Source organism: Nicotiana tabacum, chromosome 1, assembly GCF_000715075.1.
Source record: "Nicotiana tabacum cultivar K326 chromosome 1, ASM71507v2, whole genome shotgun sequence".
Lineage (NCBI taxonomy): Eukaryota > Viridiplantae > Streptophyta > Magnoliopsida > Solanales > Solanaceae > Nicotiana > Nicotiana tabacum.
Window position 1 is genome coordinate 221011257 of NC_134080.1, and position 24654 is coordinate 221035910.

General features: G+C 35.1%; 4 protein-coding genes and 1 pseudogene across 4 annotated transcripts; 3 read left to right on the forward strand and 2 right to left on the reverse strand.

Annotated features, from left to right (window-relative positions):
• Positions 1 to 322: 322 nt before the first annotated feature.
• Positions 323 to 2115, reverse strand: LOC107831835 (CASP-like protein 2A1). Its single transcript, XM_016659630.2, has 3 exons — positions 1834 to 2115; positions 809 to 926; positions 323 to 673 (listed from the first exon to the last, which is right to left on the reverse strand). The coding sequence occupies exons 1-3, from the start codon at positions 2010 to 2012 to the stop codon at positions 401 to 403; spliced, it is 570 nt and encodes a 189-aa protein (XP_016515116.1). The 5' UTR covers positions 2013 to 2115; the 3' UTR covers positions 323 to 400.
• Positions 2116 to 4773: 2658 nt separating this feature from the next.
• On the forward strand, positions 4774 to 6819 carry LOC107831826 (pentatricopeptide repeat-containing protein At2g13420, mitochondrial-like; annotated as a pseudogene).
• A 5908-nt stretch (positions 6820 to 12727) lies between these two features.
• Positions 12728 to 14916, forward strand: LOC107813666 (uncharacterized). The gene is made up of 4 exons (XM_016638950.2): positions 12728 to 13031; positions 13491 to 13527; positions 14127 to 14248; positions 14508 to 14916. Exons 1-4 carry the CDS (start codon positions 12792 to 12794, stop codon positions 14568 to 14570), a joined length of 462 nt encoding a protein of 153 aa, XP_016494436.1. The 5' UTR covers positions 12728 to 12791; the 3' UTR covers positions 14571 to 14916.
• A 409-nt stretch (positions 14917 to 15325) lies between these two features.
• On the reverse strand, positions 15326 to 18705 carry LOC107813665 (ultraviolet-B receptor UVR8). The gene is made up of 4 exons (XM_016638949.2): positions 18343 to 18705; positions 16639 to 16855; positions 16133 to 16445; positions 15326 to 16052 (listed from the first exon to the last, which is right to left on the reverse strand). Exons 1-4 carry the CDS (start codon positions 18657 to 18659, stop codon positions 15568 to 15570), a joined length of 1332 nt encoding a protein of 443 aa, XP_016494435.1. The 5' UTR covers positions 18660 to 18705; the 3' UTR covers positions 15326 to 15567.
• A 2916-nt stretch (positions 18706 to 21621) lies between these two features.
• Positions 21622 to 24016, forward strand: LOC107813664 (chlorophyll a-b binding protein 8, chloroplastic). Its single transcript, XM_016638948.2, has 3 exons — positions 21622 to 21893; positions 22836 to 22897; positions 23289 to 24016. Exons 1-3 carry the CDS (start codon positions 21750 to 21752, stop codon positions 23902 to 23904), a joined length of 822 nt encoding a protein of 273 aa, XP_016494434.1. The 5' UTR covers positions 21622 to 21749; the 3' UTR covers positions 23905 to 24016.
• Positions 24017 to 24654: the final 638 nt, after the last annotated feature.

A 24654-nucleotide genomic window follows, 5' to 3' on the forward strand; every position in this document is an offset into this window, starting at 1 on the left:
TGGTAAGCAACCTCCACTTCCAACCAAGAGGTTGTGAGTTCGAGTCTACCCAAGAGCAAGGTGAGAAGTTCTTGGAGGGAAGGATGCCGAGGGTTTATTTGGAAACAGCCTCTCTACCCCAGGGTAGGGGTAAGGTCTGCGTACACACTATCCTCCCCATACCCCACTAAGTGAGATTATACTGGTTGTTGTTGTATTATATGCTTTGTGCTCCTTTTCTTTAGTTAAGTTTTCATGTTTAGAGGATGATAAATGATATTGAAGTGAAGCAACTCGTTTAGGTCAATATTTATTTCATTCTGCAGTATACATGGGACAGTGCAGCCAAAAATTAGAGACAGTACTCATTTAGCTATCAATACAATGGATATCTTGATACATAGACAATCCAATATTCATCTCAATAAGTAGCCATTTCAATTCCTCCCTTGTTCTTATAGTCCCCAATTGGTGCATCATATTTGCTGAAAAGTCTGTAAGAGGAAAGCAGAGAAATCCCTACATAACAAAGGCCTACAATGAATGTAATGGCCACAGATTCTGTTGCCTTTCTGCAGAAACCTCCGAATAAACCGCATGTTTCACTCCATGTAACAGCCGTGTCGCCTTTATACGCCAAATATACCACCTCTGTTGATGCAGCTCCAGCAGCTAATATTACATACGTCAAGATCTGAAAGTAAATTCTTTATACTGTCAGTGTATAAATGTTAAACTCGAAAGAAAGACTTATTGTCTAATCGATGTAGGAATGCTTTTAAAACTTGAATAAGATCGACGTTTGTTGTACTATAAATGGGAAAAGAACCTGATCAAGGAGGAAGAACGTCCAGGCTTTAGGCATAGTTGTAGGACGAGGAACAGCTGATACTATAGCTGATAAAAGGGAATAAGCTGCACAAATTCCATTTGCATGTACAAGGTACCTGCAGCAGATTCAAACATTTCACCCACATAGCTTCAGGGGCGGAGCTAGAGGCTGAAGTACAGGTTCAGTCGAACTCAGTAGCGTTTGTCCAAATTCTGTATTTATATTAATAATTTCACTAAATATATACAAAAATAAAGTTCTGAACCCAATGACTAACACCGTATGTCGCCATCTTATGAATTTAGAACCCTTAAAGTTCAATTCATGGCTCCTCCTATGATAACATTATGCAAGTTGCTATTTAATTTACAAGTTGGAAACCAACCATCGGGGTCAATTTTTGCTAAATTTCAGACTTTTTTCATAACAAAAAAGAATTTCCATAGGGATAGATAGAACATGAAAGAAGGCTAATAGCTATCTCAAGAAAGTATATGAAAATTCAGAAGTATGATGATTTTACATATACATATGAGGAATAGATAATGTGCGTGTGTATACACTTACAATATAAAGATTTATTTACGTGATCGTTGTAGTTTAACCTTTTTATAATAGTTTATTTACTAATTTACCAAGTTCGCTAGTCAAATCACTAATGCTATCATTAGTGGTGCAACCAGGAATTTACTGAGAGGTACACACGAATAAGCTAATTGGATTTAATATATATGCATAAAAAAATTTGACCTAGCTGCACAACGTAATTTTCTAGTAAAACTTAAGGTGTCTACGATATTGCTTATCACGAAGGGGAGCCTTGGCGTAATTGGTAAAGTTGTTGCCCTGTAACCAGGAGGTCACGAGTTCAAGCCGTGGAAACAACCTCTTACAAAAATACAAGATAGGACTGCATACAATATACCCTTGTAGTCCGATCCTTTCCCGGACCACCCACATAGCGGGAGCTTAGTGCACCAAGTTGCCCTGCAGAAAACTTAAAATTATAGGGAAATAGTTACCTGAAGGTTCCAAGGTCAGAGTAAGAAAGGGAACCAAAGTCATTGGTTTGGGAGTTCTTGAGCATGATTACAAGAGCCACTACACACAGTGCCATGGGCAGTAAGCGCAGCATTGTCTCAGCCGTGCGCATGCTGCTGCTGCTACCATTTTCATCCTCTAGGCCTTGTGGTGACCCCATTACAGCACCGAACCCGTAACTAATATTGTAGCTCCGCCTCTGTCTATACTTGACTAAAGATAATGGCAATGGAGAAAGTGAGAGGGAGATTCAAGAGAGATGGCCCCTACTTACTAATAATGAGCTTAGATAAGAAGTTGGGTAGTTTGGCATTTAATGCATATAAAAACTTGCCACACATTTCTATGCAACAAATTAAGGCAACCTCATTATTGGTATTAACTATGCATTATGGAGAACCAAGAGGTTGCTGTGATGGTAAACATCCTTCGCTTCCAACCAAGAGGTTGTGAGTTCGAGTCTCCCTAAGAGCAAGATGGGAAGTTCTTGGAGGGAAGGATGCCGGGGGTCTATTTGGAAACAGCTTCTCTACCCAAGGGTAGGGGTAAGGTCTGCGTACACACTATCCTCCCCAGACCCCACTAAGTGGAATTATTAAGGGTTGTTGTTGTTGTTGTATGCATTATGGAGAACATATATAGAAATCTCTTTTTCCATAATGACAACAAGAGCCAGTTTGCCCTTTAGATCCTCCAATTAATGCATTTATGGAGAATATTAAAGATATATATCTTTGTTTCTTGGAGATATGGCAGAGAACTTCTATAATTTGCTGCACTCAGTAAATTTTCTATGATAGAAAACAGGTGAAAATAAAACTGATATGAGCTTGCTTTTCTAATAAAAAATTAGTATACTTCCTCGGTCATCCACTTAAATTGACCTTTTTTGTGGCCACAATATTTAATTTTTTAGTTATCAAGCAGGGGTTGCTCTGACGGTAAGCAACCCCCACTTCCAACCGAGAGGTTGTGAGTTCGAGTCTCCCCAAGAGCAAGGTGGGAAGTTCTTGGAGGGAAGGATGCCGGGGGTCTATTTGGAAACAGTCTCTCTACCCTAGGGTAGGGGTAAAGTCTGCTTACACACTACCCTCCCCAGACCTCACTAAGTGGGATTATACTGGGTTGTTGTTGTAGTTATCAAGCAGGAGTTAATTCCTTTTTTTCAAAGTTATCCTTAAAGTAAAGAGTCTTGAAGCATATGTTATATTTCAATAAACAAATTAAAGAGATAGTAAAAGTTAATATGGTCAATTTCATTGTTAATTAATGTTAGAAATTGGATTCCTTATTATGTGTAAAAATTACCAAAAAATCAAATAATGTAGGCCAGAGAAAGTATGTCATACCCCTAAGCTTTATCCCAATTTCTATTGACAAACAAGCATTTTTTCAATATAAGCAGAGACGGGTCTAGGATTTCTTGAATATGGGTGCACCACTAAGAAAAACAGGAAAAAAAATATTAAGTAAAAATCGATCCTTGTCCCTCAGGATAAATAACCCAATATTCAACCAAGTGCACCATTCAATCTTTTTGTAGCATGGGTGCCAACAGATTATATTTGACTAATTCTAAAAAAATACGTACGTAAAATATGTAGTTTGACGGTGAGACCACGAGTTCACGTATCCCATGATAGGGGTTATAAATCCGCCCCTGAATATAAGGTAATTAAGCTCAAATTTAATTTCATAATAGAGGCCAAGGGCTTTGATCCCGTGGTAAAATTATAACGCGTGATGTAGGTTCGAACTGTGCCAAGACATAAATATAATATCAACAGATTATATTAGGCTAATTCTAAAAAATATGTACATAAAATACCTAGTTTAACGGTGAAAGTACGGGTTTGCGTACCCCATTATTGGGGCTATAAATTCGCCCCTGAATATAAGGTAATTAAGCTCAAATTTAGTTTCATAATAAAGGCCAAGGGCTTTGATCTCGTGGTAAAATTATAACGCGTGATGTATAGGTTAAACATACGGTGCAGGTTCGAACTGTGGCAAGACATAAATCTAATATTGTATTTAAGTAAAAAAGGATGAAATTCAAAAATAGCCAGATTTACAAGTGGTAATTGAAAAATAGCCATAATTTCAAAAGCAATCGAAATTTAGCCACTTTTTATGTAAAGATAAATTTGAACGAAAACACTGTTCAAAATTCGAAAAATATTCCAGCATAATATACTAGAGTTCCAGCATAATATAGTGGTCCCGTATAATATGCTGGAAGTTCATACACTGATGCTCCAACCTCCCAGTATATCATGCAGGAGCTTTCCGTGTGTTGGAGTTCCAGCATAATATGCTGGAAGTTCATACGTAGGTGCACCAATCTCCAGTATATTATGCTGAAACTTTACATGTTGCAGCAAAATAATGGCTATTTTTCAATGACTTTGTAAACGCCGTCTATTTTTTAATTAACAGTCTGAAAACTGACTAGACCGTCCTTAGACTCATTTGCCACTACGTTTCGAACCTTAATTTTACAACGATCAAAATGGAACAAGCCCGTTCTCTCTTCTTCTCTAAAACGAAAACCAAAACCAAAACCCTATTTAGAGGGTGTTTGACTAAGCTTATAAGCTGGTCAAACTGACTTATAAGCACTATTTGGCTTATCACATGTTTGGTAAAATTAAAAGTGCTTGTAAGTTAAGTGCTTATAAGTCAAAAATAAGCCAAAAGCCATAAGTTGGTCTCCCCCAACTTATCAAATTTCAGCTTATAAACACTTTAAGTTTGACCAAAATATTTACTATTCTATCCCTAAAATACTTTTTTTTAAAACAAAACTCTTCGTATACACAGTTCTTCAGTTGCATATTATTAATTTTAGCACTTTTATCCAAATACATAACTATTTATTTTTAAATCAGTTTCATCACTTAAAATTCTTTTCAGCACCTAATGCTTATTAGCTAATCTGAATAAGCTAAGCCATGCTGGCTCTTACTTATCTCCATTTCCTCCGCTTCTGGTGTTGTTCAGAAGTGAATCAACGGCCGCCGTCACTGCCGCAATTGGAACCCTCAAACGACGCCGAATTGATTTCCCAAGTGCTCGTCCAACACCACAATCCATTTCACGCCATGGAATCTTCTCTTCAGCTCCACGGCATTTCTCTCACCCCTTTCCTGGTCCATCAAACCCTCCTCCGCTTAAAAAATTCTTCCAAAATTGCCCTCTCCTTTTTCCAGTATTCCCAGTTACTCCCTCGACTCCAACACTTTGAATCTCAAAGTCCACCAGTTCGATGTTGCGTGGCAGATTATTATCCTAATGGAACAGAAATGCATTAAACCCAACTTCACTACTTTCTATTTGTTGATCTGTAGGCTTATTTCTGCTGGTTTGACCCGTCAAGCCATTCGGGCATTCAGTGAAATGCATATATTTATGGATAAAGAAAGTGAAGATCAAGTGTGGAAGTCGTATTTTTGTTATCTTCTTGACACCCTTTGTAAATATGGATATGTTAAAGTGGCTACTCAAGTGTTCAATAAGGAGAAGTGGAGATTGGAGCTCAATTGTAAGATTTTATACCATTCTCATATATGGTTGGTGTAAGGTGAAGAATATAGATATGGCTAGGATGTTTCTAGGAGAGATGTTGGAGAAGGGAATTCATCCGAACGTGGTGAGTTACAATGTGTTGTTGAATGGGATTTGCAGGAGAGCGAGTTTGCATCCTGAAGGAAGATTTGAGCAGGTAATTAGGGAAGCAGAGAAGGTGTTTGATGAAATGACTGAACGAGGTGTGGAACCGGATGTGACCAGCTATTCTGTACTACTTCATGTCTATAGCCGGGCTCATAAGCCGGAGTTATTACTTGATAAATTAAGGATTATGAGACGCAAAGGGATATGCCCAATATTGTGACATATAGCTCAATCATCAAGTGCCTCTGCTCTTGTGGTAGGATTGAAGATGCTGAGCTTTTACTCGAGCAAATGGTTTCTAATGGAGTGACTCCCACATCCGCAACTTACAATTGCTTCTTTAAAGAGTACAAAGGGAGGAAGGATGTCGATGGTGCATTGAGGTTATACGAGAAAATGAAGCAGGGTTCCCTCTCAGACCCCACTTTGTGGGACTTTATTGGGTCGTTGTTGTTGTTGGTTCCCTCTGCCCACCTAACGTGAGTACGTATAATATATTGTTAGGGATGTTATTGAAATTGCGTCGAATAGGGCTGGCCAGAGATATTTGGGAAGATATGAAGGCTTCTGGATCAGGGCCTGATTTGGATTCATATACATTGTTGGTTCATGGATTTTGCGAGAAACAAAAATGGAAAACGGCCTGCGAATTCTTTATGGAAATGATAGAAAAAGGATTTCTGCCGCACAAGGTGACCTTTGAGACACTTTATAGAGGCTTAATACAATCCAATATGTTGAGAACCTGGAGAAGTTTAAAGAAAAGGCTTGATGAGGAAACAATAACTTTTGGTTCAGAATTCGAAAATTATCACCTCAAGCCTTATAGAAGGTGATCTGATCAAGTCTTGAAAGGGCTGATGTCAAGCTAAACTAGAGCTAACCGGTATGTCCAAAGGCGGATTTAGGATTTGAACTCTATGGGTTCAACCTCTAATATTCTTAGCAATGAACCCATTGTATTTTTAAAGTTATGAGTTCATATTTACTAGTTTTTGTAGTTTTGATGGATTTTTACACCTAAATATATGTTCCGCGCAGTGGCGAAGCTAGGGTTGTTCATTTGGATCATATATCCGAAATCTGAACCGATCCGTTCAATTTCGGATTTCGGATTGTGTTTATTAAAATTTCGTATTTCGGATCGGATTGTGTTTATTAAAATTTTGGATTTCGGATCGGATTCGGATTGGTATAATTTTAATCCAATCTGATCCGATGCGAAATCCAAAATTATTAGGGTATGTATAAATACTAAACTTTAATTTCGGATAGTCAGTACTTCCTTTACATCTTCCTCCAAGTTATTACCTTTACAATTGCTCGATTTAGCTATATTGGCGCCATAGTACTCTCATAATTGCATAAGCATGAATTTTTCTTACTGTATTGCCTCTTTTGCAAAGAAAATATACATATGAGTTTGCAACTTTGAGGCATAATAATCCGATCCAAAATCCGAAAATTCGATCCGATCCAAACTTTAAAATCTGATCCGATCCGATATTAATTCGGATCGGATTCGGATTGCATTTTCTAGAATCCAAAATTCGAAATCCGATCTGAAATATGCTAAATCTGATCCATGCACAGGCGAAGCCACATGACCACCCTTCGTCGAAAAATTGAACTGTGTATATAGGTAAAATATTACGTTTTAGAGGTATATGATAGATATTGAATACCCTTTGTTGGGAATTTTCTTCACTTCTTTTAAATTTGAATACCTTTGGGAAAATTCCTAGTTTTGCCACTGGTTCCACATCGAAAGTATTGGATTCAGTTGAACCCGACACTCCTATGTTGCATCCGTCCCAGGGTATGTCTTGATTCACCGGGAGTTTCTTACCATTACTCAATTCAAAATGTTAGATGGTCATCTAATAGATGGGCATGAGGTCGACGAAAAATTTACTCACACCGTATATTTATACTAAACTAGTTTTAGGTACGCGTGTTGCACGTGTATCTTATATCATTGTATACAAAACTTTAAGATTAAACATTATGAAATATTCTTTACAAAAGTAATTAGAAAAATTACTGATGAAAGTGCAAGTGCCTAAAAAATGAAAAAATGTTGTCCAACGACAGTCCTCTGATGTCTTATTATTGGATCCATAAAAACTAAATTACAATGAATTTTAATTTTTTAGGTACAATCTCTAGGTTTTTACTACTTTTACACAATACACTTTTGAAATTACGAGTAAATAGACAAAGAAAATTTATACAGGGTAAAATTATATATAGTTCAAATAGACAAAGAAAATTTTATTAAATAAATACAGACTCCTAATCCACAAATAAGTTCAAAAGGCTCATTTTTCACCTAATATATTTTATAAAAAATTAGTCCTAAAAAGCTGGTAGCGAAACTTTTCTAACTTTCCTACGTCAAAACTTTATTAACTAAAGAAATATTGAAACTTTTAGGCAGAATTTTATTAACTAAAATAACCTCCTTGGAAACCTAAAAGAAGAAATTTGGTACTCCTAAATATAAATGGAGTTAAATGAAAAACTTTCCTAGTTTATAAATATTAGGAGAATAATTAAATGACTATTCCTATATAGTAGGATATTAATTAAAAAATAATTCCTAAATATTAGAAAAATGAGAAACTTTCTTCGTTTATAAATATTAGGAGAATAATTAAATGACCATTCCTAAATAGTAGGAGATGAATTAAATGACTATTCGTAAATATTAAAAAAATAATAAAATGACTATTTTGTCCTGTGTGAACTCAATTTTTAAAGGGTAAAAAAGACGAACGACATTTCGTTAAGGGCCTTCGTGCTTTTAATATAAAGTAGTTTTAGGATACGCGCGTTGCTCGTGTACTTTCGCTTAATGAGCCTAGATGCCCCAGTTAGGATGTGTGAGCGGTTGGCTTTGGCAGGCATGAGAAGAGGTAGAGGGTGGCCTAAGAAGTATTGGGGTGAGGTGATCAGACAGGACATGGCGTGGCTCCAGATTTTCGAGGACATGGCTCTTGATAGGAAGGTGTGGAGGTCGAGCATTAGGGTTGTAGGTTAGGGGTAGTCGAGCGTTTCTCCTTGCTGCACCGGCTAGCCTGATAGTGTTTTGTCTAGGACTAGTAGCGGTTTTTGTTGTATTTCACATTTTTGTTGTCTTTTACATTTTGGCATTTCCATTTATTTGTTGTACTTTACGATGTTGATATTATTTTTCTGATTTCTGTTGTTGTTACGGATCTATTGTCTCTGAGCCGAGGGTCTCCCGAAAACAGCCTCTCTATCCCTTCTGGGTAGGGTAAGGTGTGCGTACATTCTACCCTCCCCAGACCCCACTAGTGGAATTCTATTGGGTTGTTGTTGTTGTTAATTATTGATCTTAATAATTTAATTACTCAATAAAGTAAGACACTCTACTCTGTAGAAGTTTGATAATTTTCTATACATATGCGATATTTCTCTATTATCAATTTGTACACGAGTATATTTTTATTTTAGCATTCCTATATGACATATATAGCTTGACTATTTATATATGGTTCCTTATCTATACTACATTAAAAGCACGAAGGTCCTTAACGAAATGTCGTTTGCCTTTTTTACCCTTTAAAAATAAATTTTAACATTGGACAAAATTGTAATTGTAGTTTAATTATTTACCTAATATGTAGGACTTTAAGATAAGCTAAATTTTATTTATTAAATATTTTTCCTTTAAGGTATCTAAAAACTCCTAATATTTAGGATCTAAATTGAGTAAAATTTTACTTATAAATATTTTCCTTATTTAAATCGTGTAACAATTTTTCTCAAATTTGACTCTTTCATGTTTACAAGTTTTAACACTTCTAGAATTATAAAAGAAGACTTTTGCAAGTTTCTGCCTTCGTTTTAATTTTTGTAGGAATCATTAGCATTTTTCAATGTTAATCCAAATTTTTACATGTGCGCAACGAGTTTAAGTTGACTTATAAATTTGCTATTTTTAATGTAAATCTTTTAATCATTAATGATGGATAACATGTAAGTTATATTTTATGTCAGATATTATATCATTCAAATTATATTATAACATTAAAACTTTAAAATTAACTAACATTTTGCTATTAATCTTTATTTATTTGGATTATTCGGAGGGAGTTCTAATATTTAGAAATTCAACATCAAACAAAATTTTAACTTATATAACTTATTTTCTTATCTGAATTGCGTAAAATAATCTTTAGTCAAATTCATATCCTAAGAAGTAAAGAAAAAATTTAAATTCAATTCCTTATTTATCAAGATCTAATAACAATCGTGAATATTGAATATCACCAAACTAAGTTGCACACACTTTAATAATTTTTCTTTGGATCAAAGAATAATCGATAATATCAAGATATATTATCTTCTCTTTAAGTTGAAAAATTTGATCAAAATTATTATATCATCAGTTCAAATGAGAAAAATGAGTTTGGATATAAACGACGAACAAGGAAACCAAAAATAACAAAGTCAACAAAGAATAAGTAAGAAATTATCGTTCGCTTTTTACCTTTTATTTTGTTAATTTCATAATGGACTAAATTGTTATTTAGGTTATTTTTCTAATACTTAGAAATTTGAAATCCTAATATTTAGGAGTTTGAAATTTTAAAAATAGGTTGATCATTAATGTTTTCTATATTTTAACTAAGTAAAAACTACTAATATGTAGTAAAAACTACTAATATCTATATTGAACTTTATAAATATTTCTAAAATATAATGCTTACCAAGTTGCCCCATTTATACCAACCACTTGATTTTCTCTTCATCTTCTAATTTCATAATGCTTATGAATGTTCTTTATAATGTTTGGTGATGAAAAGTTAGTATACTCCCTAATTTTAGTGATGTAAAGGTTAAACCTCAAGGTCTTTAAAAGTATATCCTTCCCAAACCCATGAAAGAAAACAGTGAATAAGAAAATTTGTTGAAAAAGATAATTAACTAATATAACTCTTAAGGTACATAATAATTTTATTATCATTAATAATCTGGAACTTATAGTAAAAAATTTTAGACTTTAAACGAGAGATAAAGAGACATGATTGACAAGAGTCAATAACACTAATAATTCTGCAAATATGATGATCCAAAGTAAAATATTAGATAGATATTTTACCCTTTAAAAATAATTTTTTATTGGATAAAATTATAACTATAGTTAAAAATGTAAAATTCTTGACGATTTCATACTAAAATATGAATAAAAATAAACGATTTTTTAAATAAATACTTGAGTTTTTAGAATTAATAGCAAAATAAATTCATTTCACTTCTTTTAAAACTATTCATATACGAAAATTATTTTTCAAGTTGATAAAACTCATATGGTACATAAATTTATTTTTATAAGAAAAATATTGGTGAAAAGAGAAATTAGAGATAGAGCAAACTTGAATCGACAAGAATAAAACATTAGAAGACAAAACATATTTTAAATGAGTTGTAATTTTTCATGATTCACTATAAAGAATGGTAACTCCCTATATTTTTTATACATTACTTCTTGTAAAATATTAACTCAACATTGGCGGAGGCAAACGAGAAAAAAATAATAATAAGACATTTGAGGACTTATGTGATGATAGATTACTTTTTCTAATTTGTATTTTACAACTCAAATATATTATGTGGTATATATAAGAAAGATAGAGAGAGATTTTCTCAAAATCGTATATTCACGAATATAGGATACACGCGCAAAGCGCGTACCCTAAGACTAGTTTAATTATATAAGTAGGCCTACATAAGTATTCACTATCTTTTAATGATTACTCCATCGTCCATTGGTTTATATGTGTTGTAATTTGCATAAAAGTTGAGATATTTAGGTTAGTGTTCAATTATATATGTTTATTCTACGTTTGTGTTTAATTGAAATGGTGAAATCTGAGTAGACTTTTAAGTTTTAAATATTAGGATTTTGTACATAGTGTAAATAAGGAAGGATTTGGTAAATAAAACTTAGTAGATTTTAAATAAAATTAAAAAAATAATTAAATGATCATTTTATCTAATGTGAACTCTATTTTTAAAGAGTAAAAAAAGCGAACGATATTTCACTAAGGGATAAATATAGATATTCTATAATCACAAGTCAAGACGAACACTAATAAAAATTTATTTTCTCCTAAATTATTTTGTGAAATTGACTAATCTTTTGTAGGTCTGCATTCGAAAATCTTCTTTTACCTACAGAAAAGATGAACACGTATTATTTTTTCTTTCCTTGTGAGTTCTGAAAAAGAAAGCTAAAATAATTGAATTTTAAAGAGCTAACTATTAAAACTCCTTTCATAGTTCAAAATTCAAATAAGGCAAAATATAGTTCAAATAAAAAACGGTTTGATATATAAACTTTAGTTGATTTCAAACTACTAAATATTAGGAAAATAATTATTTCTAAATATTAGGAAATCAATTAAATGATTATTTTTAAAATAGAAAAATAACTAAAGGACTATTTTGTCCGGTATGAACTCTCATTTTAAAGGGTAAAAAAGGCGAACAACATTTCGTTAAGGGTTTTTGTACTTTTAATATAGTATAGATATAGATAGATTACATTAATTTACCCGAGGTTGGTTCGTAGCCAAATCCTATAAATATATAGACACCGCTGAACTAAATTTGTAAAAGAGAAAAAATTTTGCAATTTGCAAGGACGAGGAAAGGGGCTGGCCGAAGAAATATTGGGGAGAGGTACTTAGGCAGGATATACCATTGCTTTAGCTTACCGAGGATATGACCCACGATATGAAGGTGTGGAGGTTGATGATTATGGTCATAGGTTGACTGATAGTAGTGTGTTCCTCCTCGGCTTACCAGTAGTACTAGGATTATTTTTGTATTATCGTATCATGGTTCTTTATTATTACATGATGTGTCATTCGCACTCTTTTACCATATTGCATTGCTGTTATCATTGTTTACTATTTGACTGTTTTATCTTATCTCTACTGTTCCCTGAGCCAAAGGTCTATCGGAAACAACCGCTCTACCTTTATAAGATAGGGGTAATGTTTGCGTACATACTACCCTCTCCAGACCCCATTTATAGGATTACACTGAGTTTGTTATTGTTGCAAGGATAAGGAAAGATTTTTTTTATTTATTATTATTATTATTATTTTATTTTTTTTGTGGTTGGGAGAAGGCTTTTCTTAAGTCAATAGCTACTAGCCACAAATTCAATCTGAAAGAAAAAAGAAAGGATAACAAACTGCAAAAGGAAAGGAAAACAAGAGAAAAGATGGCACTGAAACTTCACCACTGCCATCTACAACACTTATCTAAATTCACTTCTGCTTCTATTTTACTACCAAATTTTCAGACACTATCTATTTCAAAGCTAAATGGGGGAATAACAAGGGTAAAAAGTCAAAAAATATCATCAAAAATAAGAAAAAGAAGGCCTATATCAGCTTCAGTTTCACCTCTTGATTTGACAGAAGACAACATCATCCAAGTCTTAGAAGATGCTAAGGCTGAGGTATATCCTTTGTTTTCTTTCAATATTGAACTAGGTTTTATCCCAAACAAACGTGAGATAAACTCGTCTCAACTAGCGGAGATATGGATTTACGGATCTTTTAGTTGGGAAACAAGTTATTTTAGGATTAATAATTATTTCGGTATTAGTTATTTCGGAATTATTATCCTACCCTCTCATAGGGATACAAATAATATTATAATCCCGAGATAACTAATTTCAGGATTAGTTATACCGTGATTTTATCCCAACCAAACAATGGGATAAACTTATAACAAATTTAATCACGGGATTAATTATATTGCGATTTTATCCAAACCAAACGTGGGATAAACTTATATCAAATCTAATCCCGTATTAATTATCCTTTATCCCTTGCATCGAACGAGCCCTTAGTTCTTGAGTCTGGTTTTATTAATCTTCTTTACTTATTTATTTGTTCTTTTTTGGGTTCTGCAGTTGGCACAACTTTTTGATAATTCAGTTGGGATAACAGGTGATTTCTCATCAAAGAGAATAATTGAATTTAAGTCCTTTTTTTTATAATCATATTATTCGGACTAGCTTATATGTACCCTATTATTCAATAAATACCCACTACATTTCACTAGTACATGAATACGTTAGCGTTTATACATTTAGTTGAAACTTGAAGAAAAAAAAGAGTTTTTGACGATAAAGTGAATTGTTTTTGGAAATTGAAATTGTATTTAGATATACGTTTTACTTGAAAAAGAAGTTGAAATTGTAAGTAGAAAACTTCAAAAACTAGTTTAAACCATTTTTTGAAACTCAAAAAATTCATCTTCAAAAACTGTCCAAAAAACTGGTCACTTGTTACCAAATAATGTTTTCAAAATATTCTTTTAAAAAGTTTTTTTTTTTTTTTTTTTCAAGAAAAAGCCCTACGGCCAGACGGGAGCTAAGACAAATGAAAAAAATCATCCAACGTTTTTTTACCTCTGTTGAAATTTGAACTCTGATCTCGCATAAATTCATTAACTTCATTAATCTCTAAGCTTTACACCCTTGAGCGAAATAATGGAATTTAAGTTTTTTTTTTCTTGCACTAAAAAAAGGAAATAAAATTTACAGGGAAAGCAGAACTAGCAGAAGTAGATGGACCTTATGTGAAGCTTAGACTAAGTGGCAAGTTTTGGCATAAACGTTCTACTGTTGTAGCAAGATTGGGTAATTACTTGAAGCAAAGAATCCCAGTGAGTATTTAAAATATCAGTGTTAATTTCCTTAATATTGATGCTCAGTTCTTTCATTTTTGTACCGAGGGTCTATCGGAAACAACCTCCCTATCTTTATAAGGTAGGGGTAAGGTCTGCGTACACATTACCCTCTCCAGACCCCATTTATAGGGATACACTGGGTTCGTCGTCGTTGTTGTTGTTGTAGTTCTTTCATTTTTGTGGGTAACTTTTTAAATAGTAGCATGCTTTTTCTTGAATCTTTTTCTTTTTCCAGGAAATCTTGGAGGTAGATATAGAAGATGAGAAACAGTTAGATGATAGTCCTGCAAACTTTTGAACCTAGAGAGTTGAAGAGAGGCCTTTTAGTTCGTTCAAAGACACTAGGAACGAGCCAGTACAGAGGCACTAGGGACGAGCTAATACAGACAGTTTCATGATTCCAAATGTTCGCTCATATCAATTGTCCAAAATCTCATCAACCGGTCCGAGGGATGATGAAGACGAAGCACCTGTTTTGTAGGATCATACCCTCTATCTTCAATAGCAGGATGCTTTTCCCCATTCATGGTCGAAATACACTGATATTTGAGAACTTCCCAAGCATTACTTCTTGATATTTTTGAAAGCAAACATTTGTTCATGGAGTTTTTTCAGAAATTTCAAGATTAAGATCTTCAGCTTGATGGATTCATCTTTAAGATTACAGAACAAAAGGGACAACCCGGTGCACAAAGCATCCTGCATTCACGCGCGAATCGGGAAGAGTCGCACCCCTAAAGGTGTGATGTAGACAGCCTACTCTAATACAATTTTAAGAAATATAGATGATGTACAATGGAGGCAATATTACACCCCAACTTGGGAAGAGCTGAAATGTTTGATGAATTAATAAGTCAAGGAAGTTCCCTTCATGATTATACAATTTAAAGGGCAGCCCGGTGCACTAAGCTCCCGCTATACGCAAGGTCCGGGGAAGGACTAGACCACAAGGGTCTATTGTACACAATCTTACCCTTCATTTCTGCAAGAGGCTGTTTGACATCTGTAAATAAGTCAAATCGCTTTATGCCTTAAGCAAAGAAGCCATTCTCACAATCAAAAGCTAATATTTATAAAATCTCATATTTTAAACTATGCTGACAGCCTAGAGCTTGTTTACATCACAAAGAGCTCACCACTCTCTTTGTGGTAAATGACAATATTAAAGCTAATCTTATACGGCAAACGTAAGTGGTTCTACCATTTTATTGAAGTAGAGCAAGTGAAGCTAACACAAACAGAAGAAAGAAATTTCAGGAAAAATTACAACTATGTACTCCGTATTTCTCATTGCATTATTCAGCAACCAGAACAAGACTATGATCCAACCCTGCAACAGCTTGAATAACTTCAGTACCCTCCAAATATTCAACCAGCATAGGTTCCACTTCATCAGTCGAGCTGCCCAACCCAAGCCTCCCATTCTTCCCACAGCCCCAAGCCCAAACCTCTTTCTTAGCTGTGAGAGCAAGGGAATGTGCACGTCCTCCTGACACAGAAATAGGCGTCTCGCCAGCCAGCCCCTCTACAACCTGAGGAATGTCCTCTGGACCTTCTCTCCCGAGTTGAGAACTTCGGTTCCATCCCCAAGATACAACTCTTGTTGCGTCTTCTGTTGCTTCTGATGAAGCACCATGACAAACTGCCAAAGAATGCCCTAAACCTGAAGCTATAGAGAGAGGACGGAATTGTATATCAACAGGTCGCATCCCCAAGTCTTTATTGAGTCTTCCTAACTGGCCATAAACATTGCTTCCACCACTAAATAATGCCCCATCGCCTAAAATTAGAAAATAAAACCACCATCACCACATATTCATGCACATTTCAAGTATATAGACATCAAATAATGTGACTTACAGCAAAGGACTAAAGAGTGGTCGAGTCCACAAGCCACATCTGCAACTTTTAACCCATGTAACTCCTCAACTGAACCGGGCTCCCAAATTATAGGCATGTCCTTTTCCTTCTCCATGGCTTCCATGACTGACTTCTCAGCAGCTTCAATTGCAGAAGATTCTTCTCCTGAACTTAGTTTAGTACTGTTTGATTCCAGTGGAGAGATCTCCAACTCTCTTCCTATATTGCCTATTCTACCATCTGAATAATATCCCCAGCCAAACAAATTCCCATTCTCAGCCAATGCAAGAGCATGCCCCCAGCCTAATGATACCTGCCAACACCAAAAGAATTGACAACAAGCCTATGCTTCCGAAAATAACTTGAAGCAATTGAGTACTATTCACCATCTACTTAACTTGGTTATTATTGTTCATCATATCATTATGTGTTTTCAGTTTAACTTTTTCCACCTATTTTTTTGACAAGTAAAAATTCTTCTACCTTAAGCATGTTCGAATGACCACCTTAACTAAGTCTTGTCCAGAAAGTGTTTCAACTCTAGAAGGTATGGCAGCTGTGGTGATTCCTTTGCCAAGACCAAGCTGCCCGCGCTTGGAACTTCCCCAAACCCAGAGAGATCCATCGTCTCCAATGGCAGCAGAAATGGCACCTGATGCAAATGCGGCTTGAACTTTCACTTTATTTAATCCTTCAACTCTTTTTGGTTCGTTCCACGATTCTCTGAACAAGGTCGACAAAAGGGATTTCCATGTTAGCCAGAATCGAGGAGGAAAAGTATGTAGTTTCTTCGGAAAATAAAAATATGCAACAAAGAAAAAGAACAATTCACATGGCTACAGAGCACCTGATGAAGAGGGCTTAATTTCTTGTCATTACAACCGAAACAACTAACAGAAGCGAGAAACCTAATTCCATAATATTTCTAGTTCACAGAAAAGAAAAGAGAGAAAAAACTAAATGGATATTCATACCACATTCTAGCACAACACATTCTAAAGGAAGAAAGAAATAAGGCATTAAGAAAAACAAACTCTATTTTCAGTGCAATGGAGAAATGTGCTTCTGTCATCATTATCATGGCAACATTCTTTAAAGGAAGTTTGCAAGTAGGCTGTGGTTGTCTGATTGACCAAACCAGTTGTCCACTGCTATTACAACTTTCTGTTGCCAGAGATCAAGGAACTAATGGTTTCAGTTACATCAGATTGTCAAGATCATCTTTTGGACAGAATTTTTCTTGGAATGTTAGTCATTTACATATATAGCAGCAAATCATCAGAGTTTTCCAAGTGTCCTCAGAAACAAAAGTAAGTTAATTGCCTTAGAGGATAACCCTTCTGAAAGTATTATAATTCATTGATTCAATGAGAACAAGGACTTCCAATGACCACTAAATACTCATTGATATAGCCTCCTCCCGACAACTGTCTTTCATCTGTAATATTTGCAGCCAGCTTCTAGTGACTCGCGTAGGTTGAAATTAGTTTATTGATGATCTTTCCTTAATACTGAGGGTGAAGAAATAGACATAGACTAAAGAAATTCTAAGAGAAAAATGCCCTAAGGGAAAAAAATTAAGATATATGAATCTTCAGCTTTTAAACTCCTCTTACTAGTTAATCCCAATGTCATAAACTTGACATTATCAGATTGGAATTTAAAAGATATGAGTAGTTTCTTTGAATAGGGTTGCAAGTACTGAGCGGATTCAGGATTTGAATTTTATGTGTTCAGGATTTTAGGAAAGTGACCTCAAGTTCAGTAACTATTTTTTTTGTACATGCTTAGTGGAGGGGCTTGGGCAAAAGCTATTGTGTTTTGCCGAATCCTCTTAAAGCCTATATCCGACCCTCGTTGCTTGATAACGAACTTAAAAATAGTTTAACAACCCCCTCAATACTAACTTCGGGGCACGTCTCCTGAATAAAGCCAAATGATATAGAGGATTCATGTACCTAGCTACAACAAATTTGTGTTTAACAAGAGTCAGTTGATTGAGATAACGAAATTAACAATTTTCTACTAGCCATATTTACTCAAAAATTCTCTACCAGCCATATGCTACCAAATGTACACAGAGAAAGAAAGCTTATTGGCACATAAACAATGTCAATTTTCTCATATCAAGCTAAAATGAAACAAACACACTTGCTAATTTTTAATAGAAAATACATATACAAACACATGTATAAAGGGGGCGAGAAGACCTTGGAGAAAGAGGATCACGGCCAAGCTGGCCTTCATTGTTACGGCCCCAAGCCCAAACATGACCCTCAGAAGTAACGGCGAGGGAGTGGAAGTGACCGGCGGCGATGGTAACAACATCGGGCGGAAGGCCCGGAATAGGAGTGGGCTCGTAAGCGTCGGAGCCCATACCAATGATGGACGACGGCAAGCCCAATGCCCCGTGGCTTCCATCACCGAAGCTCATCACCGTAGTTTTCCTACTACAGCTGCTGCTCATCCACCGGCGGGAGAGATCACTCGCCGGAATTCTTCCGTGCTTCAGTAACCGTAACATCATTTGTATTTCGACCCGATTGTAAGTGGTCGTTGGATCTTTTTTTGTACTGTTCAGAAACTTAAAACGGGTCGGATCTCATGGAAGAATGTGAGGCAAGTGCATACATAGCCATTTTCAGGGATGCTATTTAGCAAATGGCCAGTACTTATTTTGTCCAAAATTTTTAAACTAACAATCTTAACTTCAAGACAATTCAGATAATTTTTGTAATGAAAAACCGAAATACAGGACGCACTGACTAATTCCTACATAGCAGCCCTTTAGAGTTGGCTATCTGGCTTTATTTTTACGAAGAATTTTTCGAGCCATTTGCACAGATAGCCACTTTTTTTAAGGCTGCTCTTAAAAGTTATGTCCACAAATTAAAAATTAGTGCAACTTTAGCTAAAAAAGTAAACTTTAGGTCAAAGTACCATAGGTTAACTTTAGACAAGAAATCTCAAGTTTGAACTGTTACACCTGTGGTATAAATTTCAATCTAGTACTTGTGTCAAATTTTAAATCAAAATTAAAAGAAGCAAATAACGACGACGAAATAGGAAGAAAAAGAGAGGGTGGAAGAAGAAGATGCAGAAAAATAATAAAATGTAGGAAAAAGAAGAGGAGATAGGAAGTAGAAGTCGCATGTTGTGTAGCCAATAGTGGCTAGATTTACAATATATTTTTAAATTATGGTAAATTTAAAATATAGGCCACAAAGCGGCTACCTGATGTAAATAACTATGATTTAACTATGATTAATCCTTTACAACAACAACAACAAATTCAGTAGTTTTTCACAAGTGGGGTCTAGGGAGGATAAGATGTATGCAGCCTTACCCCTCTCCCTGGAAGGGCAGAGAGGCTGTTTCCGATAGACCCTCGGCTAGAGAACGACTGAAAAAGAAAAGGCAATTGCAACAAGTAAGAAAAACAACAAGATAAAATAAGATTGAATCCAAGAATGCAGTCAAACTCTAGGTAGTAATAGCCATCTATGGATAGAAGATATCATACTAACACTAATGCTAGTGAACTGAGTAAGACAAAGAGAAATGCTCGACTACCTACGAATCTTCTACCCTAATCTTTGACCTCCACACCCTCCTTTCTAGGGCCATATCCTCAGTCAGCTCCAGCTGTGCCATGTCCCGCCTAATAACCTCTCTCCATGACTTCTTAGGCCTACCTCTACCCCTTCTGCTACCTACCGAGGCTAACCGCTCGCACCTTCTTACTGGGGCTTTTGTACTTCCCTTAACATGTCCGAACCATCTCAACCTCGCCTCCCGCATCTCATTCTTCACAGGGGCCACTCCCACCTTTTCCCGAATAACATCATTCCTAATCTTATCCAACCGGATATGCCCACACATCCACCTCAACATCCTCATTTCAACTACTTTTAGCGTCTGGGTATGAGAGTTATTGACCAGCCAACTTTCATAGTTTCATGCAATCAATCCTTGTTTGGACTTGAAACCTAGTTTATTGATATATAGTTTACTAAGAAAGAAACACCTAATTGGACAATAAATTTGAACACGTAACACTACATTATTTCTTGACCAATTTAGTTGATTCCTCATAAATAATCTTGTCTTTCAAATATAAACTTTAACAGAGGATGAAAATTTTCAAAATGAGGACCTAGCTTTTGAAATTGAAATTAAGCTAATTCTAATAAGGTAGTTTTAAAAAATTATACGACAAAAATAATGTAAAAGTAACTTTTTTTTTTTTTTTGTTATGTATAAACTACTCTATATCAGGCAAGTTTTAGTGTAATGATAAAGGACATTCAAATCTTACTTTTTGTTAGTTAGATCAGTATTTTTATTAGATTAAAAATAAAAAATGAGTTGGAGTAAAAAGTTACAATGCGTCGCGATGTTCGACATTGTAACTTTTATACTAGTATAATAACTTGTGATTTTTAAAGTTATGTGATTTTGATGGAAAAAAAACATATTTATATGACCTTTTATGAAATTTAATCTGAATACATGATACATATTTTAACATATTATTCTTGTGAAAATAGCACGAGCTAGTCAGTTTTTGGATTGGTAATTAAGCCAGCGTTTGCTAAGTCATTGAAAAATAGCCACTATTTTGTTGCAAGATGGAAAGTCACAACATAATATACTGGAGATTGGTGCACCTGTGTATGAAATTTTAGTATATTATGCTGGAACTCCAACACAAGGAAAGTTCCAGCATAATATATTGAGATTGGAGCACCCACGTATGAACTTTCAGCATTTTATGTTGGAACTTCAATGTATTATACTGAAACTTCTGTATATTATGGAAAAATATTTTCCGGATTTTGAAAAGTGCTTTCGTTCAAATTTATCTTTACATGAAAAGTGACTAAATTTCGATTACTTTTGAAACTGTGGCTATAGGTTAATTACCACTTGTAAATCTGACTATTTTTGAATTTCACCCACTATTCTTATCATTAAATCATAGTACTAATCTACCAACATATTATGCTGGACCAGTATATTCTGCTGGATCTCCAGTATATTATACGGAAACTCATGTATATTATGGTGAAATATTTTCTGGATTTTGAACCATATTTTCGTTCAGATTTATCTTTAAATGAAAAGTAGCTAAATTTCGATTACTTTTAAAACTGTCGCTATTTTTCAATTACCACTTATAAATTTGACTATTTTTTGAATTTCACCCACTATTCTTATCATTAAATCATAGTACTAATCTACCAACATACATTTTCACCTTAATTTAAAGCTTAAAAATAGTAAATTAAATATGATTTGATCATATGGAGAATCTAGGAAAAGACATGTGGCAACAAGAATATCTGAGATTTCATTTATGTGACTAGGAGTGCAGAATATCTCTTATCTGAGTAATGAATCCACATGTTCCTTTTTCATTTGACAACAAGATCTAAACTTTATCTTTTTCATATATAGACCACAATTTCATACTTTTTCCTTAGCCCCACAAAATATTTGGTGGCATTTAGTTTGTCACTTACTTATTTGCCACCTTTTGTTCATTCTTTCTTTTCTTCTTCTCCAAAGCATTCTTCAACTGCAAATCTAACATCAATACAATCCAAAAGGAAAAATGGCAACACAAGCATTGCTCTCTTCATCATCTATTACTTCCTCAGTGGAGAATGCCAGACAAATTCTTGGAGGAAGATCTTCTCAATCTTCTACCAAGAAAGCTTCCTTTGTTGTTAGGGCTGCTTCCACTCCACCTGTTAAGGTAACTTCTTCTTCTCCTTTGTTAATAGTGCTCTTCTCTCCAGAGCCGAACCCAAGATTTGAAGTTGGTGGGGGCACATGAACGAACTGCTCAACCAATGCCCCCCATTTTTTATCTTAAGGGTTCAAGTAAAAAAAATTATTGTGTATGGTAGTCTTATCTCCTTCATTTCATATTACGATGTTTAGGTAGAAACGGAAAGAAGGAAAATCATGAAGCAATGATAAAGTTGTTTTCGCGTGACCTATAAGTTATAGTTTTGAACTGTGAAGTCAGTCACTGCTTAGCCAGGGGGCCTATTGGTTTTTTATCTTAAAGGTTCCAAGTAAAATATATTATTGTTTTCAACATATATACACATATATATCTAGAACTTTGGCCGAAGTTAACGAGATCCAGTGACCCTGCTGTAACAAACATAGGTCCGCCTCTGCGTATCTCCTTCATTTTATATAACGATGTTTAACTAGAAACGGATCTTCAAATGTTAAATTGACTTTTGTATTGGTAGTAGTTGAAGCATTGAAGTTATAGTTAACAATTACTTTGATTTAGAAAATATAACATCAATCTTTTAACATTTAATTGCTCATTTTACCTTCGCCACTAGGAAACTGAGTTACGATTGATGAAAGTCTGGAATGTATTCAGTAGCAAAAAGAGGATTATGTCATGGTCAATGTTCCTACTTAAAAATTTAAGGGTTATTTTTGGCTGTTGTTGTGACGCTTTGGTTATGAAGGTTACGCTTGTTCAGCGAAAGTCCCTCCAACTCACTCAGAGAAAATATAACATCAATTTTTATCACTGACATAGTTAAATGAATTTGCATTCTTAAAATTGCATTGAATTGTATTGTTGGTGGATATAAGTATGTTTCAATAATCGATAAAAACCTTATTACTATACACAAGTATTGATTCACTCAATTCTATTTTACAGCAAGGAGCAAATAGGCCTCTCTGGTTTGCTTCCAAGCAAAGTCTTTCATACTTGGATGGCAGGTAAGATCTATGAGACTTAAGGGTATATGTACCGCTAGCGTAAAGAATTTTTACAGTATTAGATTATCTTTACGTGTTATAGCAGATAAACTGCCTTATTTTCAAGATTATAAATCCCCACCTTTTATAAATCGCTACAGTTCGAGCCGTAGAAACAGATGTAGGGTAAGACTGTGTACAATAGACCCTTGTGGTCCGGGACCTTTCCCAGACTCCACATATGGCGGGAGCTTGGTGCACCAGGCTGTACTTTACCTATAGATATCCTATGAACGACCTAATAGTGTAACCATTTCCTTACATTGTTAGTGTATATAAGTTAAACTCATTAACATATGCTATCTTAAGACCAATTATTCAAGATAATATACTCACTTGTATGTTGATTCAGTCTTCCTGGTGATTATGGATTTGATCCCTTGGGACTCTCAGACCCCGAAGGAACCGGAGGATTCATCGAGCCAAAATGGCTAGCATACGGCGAAATCATCAACGGGCGATTCGCCATGTTAGGAGCAGCAGGAGCCATAGCACCAGAGATTCTTGGAAAAGCTGGTCTTATCCCACCAGAAACAGCACTTCCTTGGTTCCAAACTGGTGTAATCCCACCAGCTGGAACATACAACTATTGGGCTGACAATTACACTTTGTTTGTTTTGGAAATGGCACTAATGGGCTTTGCTGAACACAGAAGATTTCAAGATTGGGCCAAGCCTGGTTCAATGGGAAAACAATACTTCTTGGGCCTGGAAAAAGGCTTAGGTGGCTCCGGTGAACCGGCTTACCCGGGTGGCCCATTCTTTAACCCTCTTGGATTTGGAAAAGATGAAAAATCTATGAAGGATTTGAAGCTTAAGGAGGTTAAGAATGGAAGATTGGCTATGTTGGCAATTTTGGGCTATTTTATACAAGGTTTGGTTACTGGTGTTGGACCTTACCAAAACCTTCTTGATCATTTGGCTGATCCTGTAAACAACAACATCTTGACCAACTTCAAATTCCACTAAGTAAATTTGTAGTCATTTCTTCCCACCTTTTCCTCCTCTTATGTGTAACACTATGTGCATATACTATTTTGTATGTCATTTGGTCTAAAAAGCCTGATATATTTTTAGTGTATTAGCAATGAGTCTATTTTTTCTAGTTCTTACATTGTTGTTATCATTTTTCTGGCTATTGTTGTTGGTATTTGACTGTTTATATTTATCCTCTCGAGCCGAGGTTCTTTCGGAAATAGTCTCTCTACCTCCTCATGGCAGGGGTAACGTCTGCGTACATGCTACCTTTCCCAGATTCCACTTGTGAGATTTCACTGGGTTTGTTGTTACTGCCATATGACCAGGAGGTTACCGGTTCTAGCCGTGGAAACAGTCTCTTGCAGAAATGCAGGGTAAGACCGTGTACAATAGACCCTTGTGGTTCGGCCCTTCTCCGGAACCCGCCCATAGCGGACGCCAGTGGTGTATGCATGATTTTTTATAAGCGGTGTCGCTATTTCTATCAATAGGCCCGTAACAGTCAAAAATATTTTGTGGAGGGGAGTTCGAACCCAAGACCTCTCACATCAAACTTGAAGCTATAAACGGCTAGACTATTGAGCTATTTCAATGTAAGTGGTGTCACTCTCTCTCTCTCTCTCTCTCTCTCTCTATATATATATATATATATATATATATATATATATATATATATATATATATATATATATATATATATATGTATGTATATGTATGTAAAAGTTTTCGACGAAACGGTGT

Excerpts from the sequence above, each read along its gene's own strand:
- LOC107831835 (XM_016659630.2), bottom strand. The coding sequence starts at position 2,012 with ATGGGGTCACCACAAGGCCTAGAGGATGAAAATGGTAGCAGCAGCAGC. Across the intron at positions 927-1,833 it reads TCTGACCTTGGAACCTTCAG|GTACCTTGTACATGCAAATG; the intron begins GTAACTATTTCC and ends AATCTGCTGCAG. Across the intron at positions 674-808 it reads CGTTCTTCCTCCTTGATCAG|ATCTTGACGTATGTAATATT; the intron begins GTTCTTTTCCCA and ends ATTTACTTTCAG.
- LOC107813666 (XM_016638950.2), top strand. The coding sequence starts at position 12,792 with ATGGCACTGAAACTTCACCACTGCCATCTACAACACTTATCTAAATTC. Across the intron at positions 13,528-14,126 it reads TAATTCAGTTGGGATAACAG|GGAAAGCAGAACTAGCAGAA; the intron begins GTGATTTCTCAT and ends TAAAATTTACAG. Across the intron at positions 14,249-14,507 it reads ACTTGAAGCAAAGAATCCCA|GAAATCTTGGAGGTAGATAT; the intron begins GTGAGTATTTAA and ends TTCTTTTTCCAG.
- LOC107813665 (XM_016638949.2), bottom strand. The coding sequence starts at position 18,659 with ATGATGTTACGGTTACTGAAGCACGGAAGAATTCCGGCGAGTGATCTC. Across the intron at positions 16,446-16,638 it reads CTGGACAAGACTTAGTTAAG|GTATCATTAGGCTGGGGGCA; the intron begins GTGGTCATTCGA and ends TGGTGTTGGCAG. Across the intron at positions 16,053-16,132 it reads CCACTCTTTAGTCCTTTGCT|GCGATGGGGCATTATTTAGT; the intron begins GTAAGTCACATT and ends TTCTAATTTTAG.
- LOC107813664 (XM_016638948.2), top strand. The coding sequence starts at position 21,750 with ATGGCAACACAAGCATTGCTCTCTTCATCATCTATTACTTCCTCAGTG. Across the intron at positions 21,894-22,835 it reads CTTCCACTCCACCTGTTAAG|CAAGGAGCAAATAGGCCTCT; the intron begins GTAACTTCTTCT and ends TCTATTTTACAG. Across the intron at positions 22,898-23,288 it reads CTTTCATACTTGGATGGCAG|TCTTCCTGGTGATTATGGAT; the intron begins GTAAGATCTATG and ends ATGTTGATTCAG.